Source organism: Balaenoptera physalus, assembly GCF_965194825.1.
Source record: "Balaenoptera physalus genome assembly, chromosome: 10".
In the NCBI taxonomy this organism is placed as follows: Eukaryota; Metazoa; Chordata; class Mammalia; order Artiodactyla; family Balaenopteridae; genus Balaenoptera; species Balaenoptera physalus.
In genome coordinates this window covers 59,450,823-59,469,008 of record NC_138889.1, presented here as the reverse complement: position 1 = coordinate 59,469,008, position 18,186 = coordinate 59,450,823, and the positions used below count along the sequence as shown (strand labels likewise).

Sequence of the window (18,186 nt, the reverse complement as noted above, 5' to 3'; positions counted from 1 at the left end):
ACAGTGAGAAGCCCGCACACCACAACGAAGAGTAGCCGCCGCTTCCTGCAACTAGAGAAAGCCTGCGCGTGGCAACAAAGACCCAACACAGCCAAAAAAAAAAAAAAAAAACTGTCAGGGCTTTGCAGAATTAGAAATTACCACTGGCTGCTTCAGTATGATCTTTGAGTTTAAGCTCTGTTTCAACTTTGGAGTTGTTGAAGGTCATTTTATATGATGCTTGTTCAATAATCCTTCTGGTAGTGGACAGCTGTATATAGATAATAATAAGTATGTCATTATAGCTAATATCAAATGACCATTACTGCAAACCAGGCACTCTTCCAAAGCATTTTGAATGTATTATTTAGTTAAGTCATTTAATCCTCACAACAGTCAAGTGAATTAGGGCCCATTATCCTCTCTCATCTTACAGATGAGGAAACTGAAGCACAGAGAGGTTTAAATAACTTACATGTAACACAGCCATCAAGTGGAAGAGCTAAGATTTGATCCCAGACAGAACAGCTTTAGGGCCTCTACTTTAACTGTCACCCTGTACAGCCTCTCTTATAACTATGTTAAGAATAAAATGTTTTATACGGGGATCATTTAGCATCTTGTGGTTCCAGAAAAGGAATCCTATTATTATAAGCCTCCCCTAGTTTTCTTCGTTCCTCTGACTGCTCCTTATCTCATTTGCAGGCTCCTCTTCTTCTACCTCATCGTAAAAAACTGGAGCTCCTCAGGCTCAGTCCTCAGCCCTCTTTTCTCTGATTTTATTCTTCACCACCCTTGCCCAGTGATCTTATCTACAACTATCGTTTTAATTATCACCCACATTGAAAGGAAGCACAGTGTAAATCTTCAGCCCAGATCTCTTTTGTGATATCAGACCTCTATTCAGATCGCCTCCTGGACCTTTTCACAGCACATTCTGTGTGCCCGTGTTTTTTTCTTCCTGTCTTCCACCCCAACCATCACGAGCCTCATGGTCTTCCAGTGCTCTGTTTTCAGCAAATGGAATCTCCATGCATTCTTTTACGCTGGCCAGGAAGCCAGCTGGTTCCTCCCTTTCCCTCTTACCCTCATATCCCACCTTCACAACCTCTGCTGATTTCCCCTAATATGTCTATTTGTCTGTATCTATACATTTCCACTCTGGCCCAAGCCTCCATCATCTCTCACCTGTACTACTGCACAGCCTGTGGTCCCCCAGCATCTGCTCCAGACCCACTCCACTCTGTTCTCCAGCTTCAGTGAGAGTGTACCTGTCAAAATACAAATCAATCAATCAATCAGTCTCTTTCTTTCTCTCCTTACCCCCCTAGACACACACACACACACACACACACACACACACACACACACACACACACACACACACACACACACACACACACACACACACACACACACACCCCTAGCCTAAAACACTTTAATGATTTAAATAAAGAGAAAAGTTCTAAACATGGCCTCTGGGCTTCTGCACAGTCTAGACCTTGTTTTCCTCTTCAGCTTTATCTTCTGCCATGCTACTCTTCACTTGATGACCTTTTGGATCCTCAAATGTTCTCTCTCTTGACATAGGGTCTTGACATACGCTATTCCTTTTGCCTGGATGTTCTCACCCACCCACCCACCCACTCTTTACCTGGTGAAGAAGTCTACTAGCCCTTTGAATCTTGGCCTTTGCTGGGTTAGTTGCATAGCATGTGTCAGAGGTTGTCATTTTACATTTATATCTATAATTTTGTGACAAATGTCTATCCTCTCCCACTGTGAGCGCCACAGAAGCAGGAACCATGGCTTTTTCCAATCACTATTGTATCCCCAGAGTCTAGTGCACAGTGCCTTGTGCATAGACACTCACTATATATTTGAATGAGGGAGTAAATAATTTGGTAATATGTTCTGTTAATATACATACAGTTTATACTGCACCTCTTGCAGTAGTACAGAGGGCTACAAAAAATAAGGTTCCCGAGACATTGTCCCTGGAGTCCCACAGTCTCTAAGCAGTGATTAAATGACGGCTAACTGTCATTTAAGCATTTCTTCCAAAGGCCTCCAGCATCTCTGAAAATGGTGGCAGAGCTATCCTTTTTTCTTTTAAAATAAATAACTAAGGCCCCATGGTTCGGTTCGTGTCAGAGCTTATTAGAAATGTGATGGTGGTTCAGCTTTAGCAGTGTCTTTCAAAAACTTAATTTCACAGATTCTGTCTTTGGCCTCTGGAGTCTAAAGCTTCCTTTAGCTCTCTCTGCAAGTCTACTTTTTAAATTCTGACCAAGGTTTAAATTTCCCTATCAGGTTCTTTCTGGGGCTGGGCTGTGACATTGCTATTCCTCTGGTTTCCCTGGCAAAGGTAGATTTTTTTTTTTTTTTCTAGTTTCAGCATAAACACTTTATCACTCCCATGTTTCAGGTGCTATCTAGACACTCCGAGGGGTCATCAGGTATCTTTCCTGGCATCTCTTTCTGTTTCTACAGACCATGTTACAGCCCTCATAATGTTTGTTGCCTTGCCTGGCTGTGATTTCAGTACGTTAAATTTGTGTGATGATTTCTTAAAGTGAAAGCTGATGGGTGAAGTGGTTGACCTGCCAGCTCCTGGGACCTTCTGTCTCCCTGGAGGATCACTGTCTATTCCCTAATCCCAGGGAGCTCAGCCTTGAGAGAGCCAAGCTGGCTTCCAGGTGGGCTCCATGCTCTGGGTACCCCTTCAGCCTCTGCTCATAGCGTGTGCTGGGACCTTTCTTTTCCAAGGTGGGCCCTGTTGCCCAGGACCACGGAGGCCCTCACATCACAGAGTCTGGGGAAATGGATTTCTTCAGCTTGCTTGTTTTATCCTTTGCCTGTGGAATTTTCTCTTTCACAAATTCGTCTCTCCATCAGAACTCAGTTTAAATAAAATCTAAAGGCTCCCTTGTTCAGTTATTCCTTTTTAAACTCTCTGTTTTTATTTAGTCAGGCTTTGGCAGGAAAACTTCTAAGCGGAGCCCAGGGGAAAAGTGACCATTGGCACAGATTTTAGCCTGTGCTTTGGGCCAAGATTGTTTCTATTTTTATTTTGTTTCTTGTTTTTGTTAACATCCAGAGCACAGATTAAGCACTTTCACTTATCTGTAATGGTGAGAGGCCTTTAGATTGCTTGCCTGTGGCCAAGATTCTGCATGCTTAAAACTATTAACCCCCAGCTACCTCCTGGGAGATAAGATCTAGCTGTTCAATTTGGCTTTTCCAAAAGGAGGCTCTGTGCTTCTACTTGATCTGAGATAGAAAAAGGAGAAAGGTAAATCCCAGCCTTTGCTGGATTTTGAAAGAGGTTAGTAGCCTAATTTATGGGTTGTCTTTTGTTTTTTTTTAAACTAACTTTATATCATAATTTCTCAGCTGCCAAAAGACATAATTCTACCTCAGCTTCGCCTTGGCAACCTGCTTTTGGCACTCTGTGCAGCCCTGTCGTTGCTCTGCATTATTTAAGCAGTAATCTTTAAGAAGGTGAGAAACTATTATTGCTTTTTAGCAGAGTTGACACGCTATTGGCTCAGAGTAGTACCTAGAGCTTCAAACATTTCTAATGGCTGTAAACCAACTTAAACACCTCCATGTAGCTGTCTCACTGCCATGAGGTCATAGTTTGCTACAAGGGGGAGAAAGAAGAAGATCAAATGTTATTTAAAAGTGTGCGTTGTTGATTTTTTTTTCCCTTCTTTTTAAGTATTCTTATTCCACTGAGCTGTGGCTGTAGATTTTGGCCAGGATCCAGACAGTCAGGATTGAGCATCTTGCCCAGCTGTGATCCAGTAATGCTCCTCAGAGGAAGCGGTCTGTAGGAGGGAAAGACACATACTTGAGACTGTGAATTGTACTCCTTCCTAATACTTTACAGTGTGAGACCTGGTTGTAGACAGATAAAACAAGCCCAAGTGGATCTGAAAGAGAACAGAGGGGAAAAAAAAGTTTTCAAAGAGCTAAAACTTCACTCCAGCTTGAAGAACTCTCTTGAGATGGGAAATCTTTACATTTTTTTCTTTATTTCATTTCTCCCTAAGTCTTCACATTCATATCATTCCATGGCAGAATGTATTTCTGTTAATAATTGATACTTAGAATGCATTAGCATTCTTATAACAGCATAACAAGTCTTAGGAAGTAAAAATGCCACACAAACTTAAAGTAGGCAAGAAGAGAAGAGAAGGAAAAGGTATCAAGCCACTTGACCTAAAAAGTATTGTTCTGATTCTCACTCCTCCCTCAAATAGAAGTAGAGTGTGTTTTGGTGGCCAGTCCTATGGATTGGGAGAGAGAAGGAAATTAACATTTATTTAGTCAGACTCCCTCTGTTAAAGCACAGTTAGTTGCTTTGTGATCTTAGGCAGGTTACCTAACCTCTGTGCCTCAGTTTCTTCATCTGTAAAATGAGGATGTATACTTCATAGAGATGTGAGGATGAAATGAGACCATGTATAAAGCTGTTAATAGATTACTTATTCCCTAGTACTTCATAAATGTTAGTTGCTATTGTTTTATTGTTAATAATTTATGGAATACCTACTCATTGTACTAAGAATTTTACTTGTATATTTTGTTTAATCCTGACTACAACAACTGTTAGATGGATATACCCACTTCACAGGAGAGGAAACATAGGTTCGGGGTAGTGAAGTGCTCCACCAGTCTCCCATATTTTATAATGGCGGAGTTATATGTGAAGGTCTGGAATATTATATATGGGAGATGTGGAAATGGGAACACATTTTGGACCAGTGCTTTCTTACTTTGTTTCCTCTCTCCCAGTCCCTTTTCTGTAAAAAGAGGCTATAGCTTCGGGCAATAAAACCAACAGAAAAGGAAGATAGGGAGAGAGTGGTGGGGCAAGGACAGTGGAGTGGAATGAACTGGTTCTGCTGTCTCCCGGGTCGGGCTGGCTTCATGGCGAGGTATTCGTGTAATGGTTATAGAAGTGCTGAACAAGGTCCTTCTCTTTTAGGTTGGGGAAGCAGAGAAAGTCTCCCTCTTATAAAAATTCCCTCTCCCTGAAGCTAAATTCATACAGAAAAATGACACATCAGAGGTTTGGGGACAATTGGAATGTACCTCAAAGGATTCTGGGAAGCTCTTCTAGTCCCTCAACATTTGGTAGGTCGTGTAAATAGAGGCAGTTGAGCATTTCCACTTGATTCAAAGCCTTTCCCACCCCGTGTCCTCAGGAAAAAAGGAAAAACCTGGAATGAAGTTTCACATTGGGCAGAATAAACCTTTTGATTTAGTACTTTCTCCCCCAAACTCTTTTACACTTGCCTTGACTCCTTATCTTCTTGCAGGCAGCTCCCTGATGGGCAGGAGTGGAGATGAGGGTGGGTGGGAGGAGTTCTGAGTTTGTTCCTGCTATAAACATTATTCTGTATAGGAGGAAACAGTAGAAGGAATGAGATCTAGATTCTGGTCGTTCCTCTGCTACCTGTTACCCTGTGTTTCCATCTAAGACGTTAATGTCTTTGAGCCTCAGTTACCTCTTCTGTAAAATGAGGCTAATACTTTTGGAATCCAGAGCCCATGGAAGCAAATAATAATGACAGCAACCACAATTACAGCTACTACTGCCATCGGTATATATGCCAGGCATTCTGCCAAGGATTTGAAGTGTGTTGTTTTATTTAATCCTTACCACAGTCCAATAATCTATTTTACAAAGAAGAAAACTAGAGCACAGAGAAGATAAGTGACTGCCTACAGTCATATAACTAGTAAGTGGTGAGTTCGACCTTAAGTTATAACTCCAAATAGGATCACAGTTGCCAATCCAGAAGTTTGAGCATCCTTTCTCATCACCACCACTATCTCCAGATATCTCTAGATATAGCTGAAGAGATAACAAAAGGTAACTGACTGCAGTAAGTAAGGACAGAATGAAAAAGAAATTAATGACCTTAATTTAGAGAGATCAAGGAAGACTTGATCCAAAGAAGCCAAATTTAAACCAGACTGTCCTCCTTGACCTCTAAACTCCAAGCCACTTGCCTTCTCCCTCACCATGCTATTGTTTGGGATCCTAGGATATCCTTTTTCACTTGTAGCAGAAAGGCTTATTATTAAGTAATTTAACAGTCCCCGATGTGGTTCAGTTATTCAACAACCTATGCCCTGTTTCACTAAACCGTGGCCTAGTAAATTTGTAATTACAATATCTTTGGGTTGTTTTTTGATAAATGCCTTTTAATTGCAGCATTAAACCCCAGATGTCATGTTTCCAGTTTGGACCTAAGCCAAGCTAGGAGAGGCATCCATTCAAGGCAAACAGCTGATGAGGAGAATGTGTGCAGTGAACTGGGGGACTCAGTCCAGTTGCTAAACCTCAGGCTCTGTGCCCCCAAATCTAGTGCCTTAGAACATAGGGACCCTTGGCTGAAGTGGGGGGTAAAGAAATGCTACTACATTTCCTGCTGCAGCCACTCCTCCCCAGAACACTCAGGTTTACTCTGGTTGTCTCTAAGAGTAGAAATTCCCTGTAAGTTATTCATCACTATTTAAATACTGTACTAATTTCATTTGATAAGTAAATTGTCAATTGCCTTTAAAAATTGGTCTTAATAATTAGTAAATCTAGGCGTTTCAACCTCTTCTTCCATCTAGATAAAATAATTATGAAGCCAGACTGTAATCAGACAAAAAGAATCTTGAAACCTTCTGGGCATTCTTTATTAATCTATCATTTGCCTTTTTAATTGCTACCTTTCTCTTTTTAGGCAGTAGTAGAGGTATAATGTTCCTATTTTTCTTGTAAGAATTTAACTAATACCAAAACGTGTAATGAAGATTCCTTCTAGAAACCTTCTATTAAATATGAAAGTCAGAATTATTTTATTAAAAATCTATGCATTGGGCTTCCATGGTGGCGCAGTGGTTGAGAATCTGCCTGCCAATGCAGGGGACACGGGTTCGAGCCCTGGTCTGGGAAGATCCCACATGCCGCGGAGCAACTGGGCCCGTGAGCCACAATTACTGAGCCTGCGCGTCTGGAGCCTGTGCTCTGCAACAAGAGAGGCCGCGATAGTGAGAGGCCCGCGCACCGCGATGCAGAGTGGCCCCTGCTTGCCACAACTAGAGAAAGCCCTCGCACAGAAACGAAGACCCAACACAGCCATAAATAAATAAATAAAAATAAATTTTTTTTAAAATCTATGCATTGTGTTTTTATACAGAGATACAACAGTTTGTTTTTTAATAGTAAAACTTTAGAAATATCCTAAATCCACAAAAAGAAGAAAATGATTAAGTAAATTATGATATTCCATTCAATGGAGTAGCCATTTAGAATTGTTTACCAAGAGGTTTGAATAACTTCCAACAACAGGATACAGAATTGTATATATATACTGCAAACACAGCTTTCATTTTGTTTTTTGTTTGTTTGGTTTTGTGTCTTTTTTAAATTAAACACACATATATAAAATCAAAGTCTGAAAGGAAAATATCCAAATAGTGGTTATTTGATGAGTAATAGGCTTTTGAGTGATTTTTATTTTTTAATATGGTTTATATTTTTTAGTTTTCAGAGGAGTATAAATTATTATAATAATTAAAAATGCATGTGTGTTTGTATATATTTTAATGCAGTCATTCAACACTTGAGCTGTTTAGACCTCAGCTATCTTAAAAATTTGGAACATTGCTAAGATTCTGGAAGTAATAAAAAATTAATTCTGAGCAGCCAAAACTAATGTTACAAAACTCATATAATAAAGCATATTATGCCCAGGATATCTGCTGGTCCATCAGTCAAATCCTGTTTACTCTTGCTTTGCACACAATTCTCAAGACATCTACTTTACAAGAACACAGCAAATTAGAAGCAAATGTCAAAAAAGGAGAAGCGCTCACAGGCAAGAGCACTGACTCGGCCACACGTGACAGCCTGACAGTGAGAGAGGACACAGAAAAGCCTGAGTGCAGACTTAAGAACTCAGACTCAGATCCCAGATTCAGAAACACACCCCTGAAAGGCCCATAGTCTCTCTACTATGTCATAGTTAGTGAGACATGTTAATACTGATGGCCCAAAGTTACCAAGAAAATACGTTTTTTAACTGGAAAATGGATACATGTATATGTATAACTGAATCACTTTGCTGTACACCTGAAACTATCACAACATTGTTAACCAACTATACTTCAATATAAAATAAAAAGTTAAAAAAAATTTTTTAAATAAAAAAAGGGAAAATACCTTTTTTGTTCAACTTACTCTTTTTAAGATGATAAGAAAGACTAATAAAAATTTTTGAAAGGTTTCATGGCACATAGCCGCAAATGGGAAAAAAAGATAGTGTGTGACTGTAGGGTAAACACTAGATATGTAGACTTCCTTATTTGTCTCCGTAATACGTCATCTTCTTACTGTTCTTAAGAGGGAATGTTTTACTGTTACTTAGGTTTTCTAAATTGTATTTGATACTGTCATTACCCGGGTTCTCATAAAAACCCAGGAAAACTGGGTAAGATCCCAGGATCAGGATGTCAGCAAATGCCAAAGTCTCCATCTCGCAAAAGCCTTTGAATCCATAACCCTCCTACCTGCCTACCTTTTTCACAGGGCGGATGTGAGAGTTCAACAACATTATTGATGCTCGAGAAAATGGTAGTTCCCTGCCTATTGTAGCTGCAGGGGAGGGATGTCATACTTTATTACTTTTCTGTTGTGCAAAGTTGAGGAGAGCTTTCAGGGAATCTCAGAATCAAAGAGGACTACAAAAACCCCTTTCTTGTGTCGTAAGCACTGCTTGTTGTGCCCTGACCTGTTTGTTTCTCATGCCCTTTTATCAGCCCACCTGGAGCCCAGCAGAGGGAAGCAGAGCAGGGTCCCCTGGGGTAGGAGGGTGGGTGGCAGCAGGGAGGGTGTCAAGTCATTCACCCTTCGTAGCCATAAGTGGTTAAGCACCTGGCCTGTGGTCACGTGCCAGCAATATCACCTTCAGTGTTCCGGGCGGGTTTACCTGGTGCTTCCCGCCCCTCATGGACTGTGGTGGCAACTGAAAGCGTGGCCTGTCTGCCCAGAATAGACTGTCTGTGGGTGGTGCTGACGCTGTTTCGGTTGGATTACCTAGGGCCCCTGCAGAGTCATGTAGAGAGGGACACTTGTCAGCAAGTAGCAGTGAAAACAAGGAGGTTGGCCAAAATGTTCAGCTAACCCCATTACTGTGAGTTTTGACAACACATTAACTGAAAGCCTAGGTTACGACCAACAAGTTTTGCTCTGTTTAGTTTTTCCTGAGAACTAAAACCAGTAATTCGCTAGTCTCCTTGCCTGGTTCCATGTGTGCCCCAGTGAGCACCCCTAATTAGGAAATCGCTCTTGGCACCAACACTCATAGCCAAGCGAGGAGTCTGACGGGCACGTGGATTAGAAGAAGCCTTCTGGTTGCCGTTCCTCAAGAGGCTTGACGAACCTTTGCTTAGACCACAGGGATAATCGAGCATCAGGAGAGATCTGAGACGAGAGGGAGCAGGAGCTGGCTTAAGGGTTTGTGGCTGTGGACACAGGGAGAAGGAACCCGAGATCCTTTCTTCTTTCTCAGGGCACTTATCGTGACTGTAATTTGAAAATGTATGATTTCAATAATTGTGGATGTCTTTCTACTGCAAGACCGGAAGCTCCTCAGAGGCAGGGCCAGCACGTCTTACATCTGTTTCCCCTCCGCAAGGCCTGGCACATGTAGCAGCTATTTGTTGGATAGGTATAGTTTTAAGTCTAACCTCTGCTCCTGCCTGGCACTTGCCTTTTTTGCGAGCCACTTCTCTGTGTGTGTTTCCTCATCTAAAGAACACAAGTCAGATGGATCTTGTGTTTGCACCTCCCTCTGTCTCTGGACCCAGTTTGTTCCTATAGTTGTATTGAAGCTGACTAGCTTCAGCCAAGTATGATGTCTAGACCTGTGATTAGTACTCCAGGGGTGGCTTCGCTAGCATAGTTTATAAAATGACTATCATTTCCAGAGTCTGGATACTCTATTTCCATTAACTAATTATTATTTATTATTTCAGGCTTAAGATTAATAATGTATACCCTGCTTTCTTGATGGGGTTTTTGTGAGGACCAAGTGAAATGATGTATATGAAGTCACTTCAGAAACTATAATGCTTTGGGTAGCCAAACAGTGATTATTATTGCTGGCCCAAAAGTATCTTCCTGAGAAGTAACTCAAGTTTGAAGGAAGGTACTGAAGACCAAGTATTGTAAAATGTGTGTGACTAGCGTTATAAAGGAGAGGTCATTTCCCAAGTTAATTTTTCGTTAAACACACACACACACACACACACACATCTCCTTGGTCCTCTCTCTGCCACTTATCTAAGGCAAGGCAATTAGCATTTGCGTATTGGGAAAGTTATTGATCATTGAGTTATGAGTCATGGGTTTCAGTCCAGCCTCACCCCTGTCTCGTTGAGGTTATCACGGGCAAGTCATTGAAGTTCTCTGTCAAATGGGGATACCTGCTTTATGAAGGTAAAATAAGACTTGAATATTAAAAACAAGAATAAGATATTGGTAGCCCTGCAGACACATGAAGTTGATCGCATCCTCATATATTTTTCTTGCCAGATCCAATCCCTCCAGTTGCCTCGACTCCTCCCCATATGACATTGTCTCTACCCCCCGCCCTACCCTCTGCATATATTTCAGTATATCTTGTATCCTTCTTAAAGGAAGCTCCCAATGCTGAACTCAGAATACTTTATGTTGCATTTTGTATTTGGACACTAAAATTAATACTAAGGTTGAGTATTATCAATTTGTATTATCTCAAACCTAAATATGTTATTTCCTGTCTCTGGATGCAGAAGGTTTAAGCTGAGTTCTGAAGTTGAAAGTAACTTCTCATTTTTGTTTGTCTTCTAGCGACAGACATCACACCTCCAGTGCAATCCCTGTTCCAAAGAGACAAAGCTCCATGTTTGGGGGTGTAGATGTAGGCTTCTCTGGGGGGATGCCTTCACCAGACAAAGGACACCGGAAACGGGCCAGCTCAGAGAATGAGAGACTCCAGTACAAAACCCCTCCCCCCAGTTACAGCTCAGCATTAGCCCAGCCTGCGACCACCGTCCCCTCCACAGGAGAATCTGAGAGAAAGACAACATCTCTGTCTTCCTCCTTGGACACCTCCTTGGACTTCTCCAAAGAAAACAAGAAAAAAGGGGTAGATCTGGGTGACAGCTTCCATGGAGGCCATGTGGGTGTGAACACTAGCCAGGAACAGGGACAGGCCCTCCCGGGGCCTCCAGCCACAGTCAACGGCACCCTCCTGCCCAGCGAGCAGGCCGGCTCCTCCAGCGCCCAGCTTCCGGGGGGATTCCACCCGGTCTCCGAAGCCGAGCTCTGCTGTACCGTGGAGCAAGCAGAAGAGATCATCGGGATGGAAGCCACAGGCTTCACCTCAGGCGATCAGCTGGAAGCATTTAACTGCATCCCCGTGGACAGTGCCGTGGCAGTGGAGTGTGACGAACAAGTTCTGGGAGAATTTGAAGAGTTCTCCCGAAGGATCTATGCACTGAACGAAAATGTATCCAGCTTCCGCCGGCCACGCAGGAGTTCTGATAAGTGAAGCAAGCGGACAGACGGTAGGACCAGGATAGAGTCACTGCTTGAAATGAGGATAAAGCTGCACTGGTTACCCTTTGTAATAATTATGACACAAAATGAATATTAATGGAGGATATTCCTCACAAAAATAGACTTTGTGAATCGAGGAGGGACTCAGGATCATTGTGTATCAGTGGGCCAAAGTTAGATTTTGCTTGCAAGATTTGCTTTTCAGGCCTGGCAGTTATTTTAAGGCAGAAGTCTAGCTCTAGTCACCTTATAGGCATTTGTCTGCTTTTTTATTTACACTTCTGTGTTATCCTCAGAGGGAAGATGATAATATATAAATAATATAATGAATTCGTCTTTAGTTTCTTATAAGCATTTGCCCTCACCATAGTTTATGAAACTTTGGGAAAATTGAATATTCAGTAAAAGGTCTCCACCATCTACTGGAGGATCTTTGGCCATCCATTAAGTTGATGAATAAGAAGCACAATGGTCTCCTTATACCCAGGCCCACCTGCCCCTGCCCCTGCCCCTGCTCCTGCTCCCAGACTCCACAGTCAACCTAGCTGTCGCCCCATCTGCACAGTAGATACCTTGTGCATCCTGACGACTGAGGACATCACATTTGCTGGTTCTTTAATGAAGTTGTCATGACCTTCCACCTCTTCCAGTCAGCCATACCATTGATGCAGCCCTCAGATTATAGGAAAGACCTCACCTCGGGTGGATCCCAGGGGATCCTCAAGGACCCCCGAGGTTACTATAGTCAGATGGCATCCAGTTCCCTCTGGGGGCCAAAGTTACGTGGGCAGAGGCTGTTGTCAAAAGCTGGGTGTGCTTTCTGGCAACACACTCACCATATAGAAATCCCTATATGTAAACCCCATGTTAATTTATTAAATTTCAGTTGGAAAGGAAGGCATTGTATATGATGAAATATGTGTAGAGAGTCAGGCTGTCCAGTGTGCAAACTGCAAGGCAGTTGAGGTAGTTAGATTAAGAGACTAGATGAGGCATAGAATACTATCGGTATGTGTGCAATTGCATAAATATTAAATTATGTTTTTGAAGTACATTTTCATTCCTGGAGCTCAGATATCATTTGCTATTGCTATATACTTTATATACCCAAGGACATCGCCTCAGGGTTGCAAGCTCTTTAAGGAAATTTTATGCTTATATCCGTGTATTGTATAGAAGAATAAAAATTGAGTTTACTTCACTCAACCTGATTTTTTTTTCCCCCAGCTTTGAAATTCCTCTTGAACCTACATCTCCATATGTTACATCGTGACAGCACTAGCCTGAACAAAACCTGTGGCTATGTCTAAGCTAATGCCGTTGACTTCATTTGAGTTTACATATTGTGTATAGCAACGGACTGTCACAGGCGTACTCTGCAGTAGCTCATTTGTCCTCCGTAACAACTTAACTCATAGGTTTCATAATCATTTTCATATTTTGTCCAAGCATTCCTGGGCTCAATTATAAATATAGCTACACTGTTAAATGGAATAGTTCATGTTGTTATTTTTCTTGTAAAGAACTCACAAAATCATTGTATGACAGACAGACCCAACCTGCAAGCAATTAAAAGCTTTAACTTGATCTGAAGAAATCCATCTTATTCCTCTAAACAGGTGGAACTACTCCAAACCTGGAGCAGAAGCCATCTGTAGAGTCACGGCTTCTTTGCAGAGTACTGTCATTCATTTTGGAGTCAGTAAGGGTGGAGCTAGACATGATCTTGGATGTACATCAGACTGGGCTGTGGGGTCCTCCGGTGAAGTAACATCTATCCCCACAAGCCCAAAAAAAAAGGTTTTGAAGGACTATATTAGTATTGAACAATGGAAGGTGAATCACATGTGATGTGTGATTCCTCAGATATGGGAGAGACCTTTAAACTTCATGCGAAACTCAAAGACAAGGTGCATTCAATGCAGGTCCTCCAGCCCGGCTTCTGGCATCACCAAGCAGAGGGACCACATACAGGAGCACACACAGTTACAGTGTTCATCTCAGATCCCACACAGCCAGATAGAGCCTGGAGCTCCAGGGTTCCATCTGTCAGTCTCCCATTTGTGGACTCCCTGATTCTGGGGTTCACAGCTTTTGACCCACACAGCGTGGAACCCCACCACTGAATGTGATCTGGTAGGCCAGAACTGATCGATAGTTACCTACACATTTGCCTGATCCACACTGTGTCCAGTGATGTTGTGCCTCAAAACACTACTTAGGTTTCAGTTTATTTAGTTTAGGTTTTGGGTTTTCACTGAGTTTGTTTGATGTCTGCAGTTTCTGCCAAACTTGGGTAGATCCTACAGCATTACATTCTCCAGGAGTAACTCTGACATTTCCCAAAGCTGCAGAATTCATTTTGCCTCTGTTTAAAGTGGCCAAGGCCAAAATATGGGATGAGGTATTATCTCCTATTAATCTTTGTAATTTTTGCTGTGAGAATGTAAGTTGAAATGAAAACTCAGTCCTATCCATTTCTGAACTGCTAAGAGCCCTTTCAGTTTTCATGTAGCTGAGACACTTTTACAGCCGGCAAATGTTATCAGATGAATATTTGCTTGTGTTTTCTCTCTCCACTTCCCCTTACCCACTTTAAAAATTCCAGAGATTTTTTCCCCCCAGAATATTAGTTTTGGAAGATTGTATCCAGCTATATTTTTTTAGCAGTTCTAATAGTGCCCATTTATCCTGACCTAACCAGTTATTTAAATAATTTTTTAAACCACCACCAACAATAAATGGCATGTGAAACTGATCTGTTGGTAATTGGAAGAAAACTCAGCATCTGTATTTATAAAATAAAATTGATTAGTATTTATTTTGAGAGTAAAAGTGATTGTTACTTCCCTGCTATGTTTGAGTCCTGTCTTCTTCACTGTTTTGAATTTCATACTAAAGCTGAGTTAACTATGAAAACCTCATTCTTAAACAGTCAGCCAGCCATTCCACATTTACTGAGCTAGCTCTCTCCCTCTTTGCAAGGGACTGGACTAAACAAGGTTATACAAAGATTAATAAGCCTTGACCTCTGCCACATTCTCCAGTTGTGGGGGGAAGGGTGGCATAAGTATATTAGCAAGTATAATTCAGTGTGATAAACTCTATGATGGAGAAATGTATAGCCATGCTACGGAATTCAGAGAAAGCTATTCTGCCTCAAGGACCAGGAAAGGGTCATGGGGGTAATACAGTTGAAAGATGTATAAGATTTCACATTACAGATGGAGGGAACAGCATGGGCAAAGCCCAGAGGCAAGGCAGGGCTGCATGCATGTTTGCAAAATTGCAAGGAGTTTGCTGTGCTTGGGCCCTGAATGGATGTGAAGAAAGGTGAGAGGAGAAATTGAATTGCAGGCCCATGGGGAAGGACTTCACATGCCAGTGGAAGAGATTTCAATGCATGCAATGGGCGACCAGTCGGTACCCTTTCCAGACTTTAAAGCGGAAGAGTAACTTGGTTAGATGTGAATTATGACTAGCAGCCAAGTTGAGGCTGGACTGTAGTGATACTCTTCTTAATCTTCTTCTGTACTACTTTGTTTAGAAAAAAAAGTCTGTCTGAAAAAGAGGTTCATCCTTGTGTCCTTAATGGTTTCAGGATAAATACTCAATAATGAACTGGGTTTTTACTGTGTGATACAAAGGGCAGCCAGCATCTATTCTTTAGAAGCTAGATTCCGAATGCCCCAATTCAGCCACTTTGAAGTTATGACCCTGCTCAAGTCATTAAACCCTTAAGGACCCCTCATTTCTTAATCTGTAAAGAATTGGAGAGAACTCTGCCCTTGCCATTATGTTTGTATGGGGCCTACACCATCAATGTTGGTTCCCTTTTGTCCTGTGGCAGGCTGCTGCCTAGCGACAGAAAGGATGCCTGAGACTCGTTATCACCATTTCTTGTTCTAGCACTTGGGCATGGCCACTTAACCCCTCCGAATCTGGCTCCTAATCTGTCACGTAGGGATGATACCTCACACCGATCAGAATGGCCATCAAAAAGTCTACAAACAATAAATGCTGGAAAGTGTGGAGAAAAGGGAACCCTCCTGCACTTTTGGTGGGAATGTAAATTGGTACAACCATTATGGAGAACACTATAGAGGCTCCTTAAACTAAAAGTAGAACTACCATATGATCCAGCAATCCCACTCCTGGGCATATATCTGGAGAAAACCATCATTCGAAAAGATACATGCACCCCGATGTTCATTGCAGCACTATTTACAATAGCCAAGACATGGAAGCAACCTAAATGTCAATTGACAGATGAATGGATAAAGAAGATGTGGTACATATATACAATGGAATATTACTCAGCCATAAAAAAAGAATGAAATAATGCCATTTGCGGCAACATAGATGGAACTAGAGATTATCGTACTAAGTGAAGTAAGTCAGACAAATATGATATCGCTTATAGGTGGAATCTAAAAAATGATACAAATGAAGTTATTTACAAAACAGTCACAGATGCAGAAAACTTATGGTTATGGAGGGAAAAGGGGGGAGGGATAAATTGGGAGATTGGGATTGACGTATACACACTACTATATATAAAATAGATAACTAACAAGGACCTCCTGTATAGCACAGGGAACTCTACTCAATACTCTGTAATGACCTATATGGGAAAAGAATCTAAAAAAGAGTAGATGTGTGTATTTGTATAACTGATTCACTTTACAGCAGAAACTTAAACACAACATTGTAAATCAACTATCCTCCAACAAATTTAAAAAAAAATTAAAAAGTAGGGGTGATACCCACATCTCTCCCCACCCTCCCAGCCCTGCCTTGGGGTCAGATAGAGTGTAAGAAGTGATGAGTATTTTTATGAAACACTTAATGATCTTTACAAAACACCATGCACATTGGGAGGAGTTAGTCATTCAACAAGGATTTCTTGCATTATACACATCAGGCTTTGAAACGGAGGTCTCCATTCTGTACACAAGAATGTGTCAGCGCTGAAACTGCTCTTTTGAAAAACAGCTCTAAACAAATGTAAAGTGTTTCGAGGTGTTTCGGTGGGTGGCATGGACACAGTGTTGAGACATGGTCCATAAGCCTAATTAGCTTAATTTTTATGGTTTTCTTTTAACACCTGGCAGATGAGTTTATTTAGGCCACCTCATCCATACATATTCTCTCACACAGCTTCTGGCTGCCTTGCTGAACGCTGAACTAGTGCCCAGAGCTCTTAATTTTGCTCAAAATAGATAGAAGCTTTCTTTTTTTTCTCTTTTTTTCCCCTCTTGGCGCATCTAATCATGGTTTTGTAGGTAGACAGCTCAGCCTTGTGGATTTTAAATGAATAAAAAAAATACATGTCTGTAAAATAATTCCACACTTTTTTAGAGACTGGCGATGTCAGCAAAAAATCCAGAAAAAGCATGGTCATGAATCCCGATAAAAATGAAAAAGACAGCCAGTTGGAGAAATAGCTATAGTCAGCCAAGCCCAAGCCCAGAACTACAAGGGGGAGAGTGGTAGGCTCAGATCCTTTTGGTTTTGTACAGAACACAAGTCTAATGAACTTCCTTTCTCTCAGTCCCCATTAAAGTACAAGCAGCAAATTAGAAAGGAATCAAGGTTGGGAGTAGACAGAAATAGTGGATAACCTGACTCGAAGAAGCAGATGCAAACAGGCAGGAAGGAAGCAGTCTGGGCATCTTGAGTGAGAAGCCCTCGGCCCCGTAGAGCAGCTGGTCAGAGGGATTCAGATCCCAGCCCCACCGCTCACTGGCTGTGCGGGCCAGGCAAGGCGCTTGACTTCTGAGCCCACGTGCTCCTCTGAAAAGTGGTCAGCCCCTTGCTCAGGTTTCCCCTTGCACCTGGACAGAGACTCCTCTTGCCCTAGGAGCAAATTAGTATTCATTCTTCAAAACCCATCTCAGATCGCCTTGCGGTCCAGAGCATGGCAGGAAAGGAGAAGACCCCCACCTGTCACTCTCTACCTGTTGTGAATAACTTGGGGCTAAATCATTTCACACAGCCTGCTTCTAGTCAGGGTTTTATATGTAGCAAAACAGCTACTACCCTGCCATCTACTCAAGATCCTCGACACAGTGGTTGTAAAATATATCACAAAAATTAACAAAACAGCTAGCTTAAAATAACTCAGCTTAAATGATTTTACTGTTTCTAAATAGCCCTCAGTCATCAGAAAAAGGATAAATTCATTTTAGTTTGATAGGAAAATGCATAAAATATTTTAAGGGAGTATATTATTCAAAATGGTTAAAATAAATTGATACTTTAAGGGATAGACTTGTTCTCTCAAAAATTTACTTGCAAAAAAGTTTTTAATTCACTTTGAGGGGATACCTTATTCCTCAAAGAAACCGGAATCACTGAGTCTTCCTCTTTGAGTTTTACTGTGTTGTGAGGAGACCCCCAGGCTACTTTACATGCAGATGGTCTGTGAGCTTTCACTCATGCAAGCTGAGGTCTGTCTCCAAGCTTGTTGACCACGGGGCCAGGCCCTTTGCTCCCAGAAACCTGCCAGTTGCCTTGACTTCTCTGCCCAGGGCACAGACCAGGGCAGAAAGGGCAACCTTGGGGGGACCGGGGGAGGGCAGGCATTTAAT

The 18,186-nt window shown here is 41.8% G+C and overlaps 1 protein-coding gene and 1 long non-coding RNA gene across 7 annotated transcripts in view; one reads left to right on the top strand and one right to left on the bottom strand.

The window, feature by feature from the left end:
* LOC309668269 overlaps positions 1-8,833 on the bottom strand; it is an 80,061-nt gene extending 71,228 nt beyond the window's left edge. The window contains exon 1 of the long non-coding RNA XR_014268175.1: positions 6,994-8,833. This is a non-coding gene — a long non-coding RNA (uncharacterized lncRNA). The remainder of the gene's footprint in view (positions 1-6,993) is intronic.
* The window catches only part of UVRAG (UV radiation resistance associated), a 316,651-nt gene extending 303,852 nt beyond the window's left edge, over positions 1-12,799 (top strand). For all 6 annotated transcript variants that reach the window (XM_082477829.1, XM_082477826.1, XM_082477827.1 and 3 more), the window contains one exon: positions 10,883-12,799. In XM_082477829.1, coding sequence (XP_082333955.1) covers positions 10,883-11,585 — 703 coding nt within the window. In that variant the 3' untranslated portion in view covers positions 11,586-12,799. The remainder of the gene's footprint in view (positions 1-10,882) is intronic.
* Positions 12,800-18,186: the final 5,387 nt, after the last annotated feature.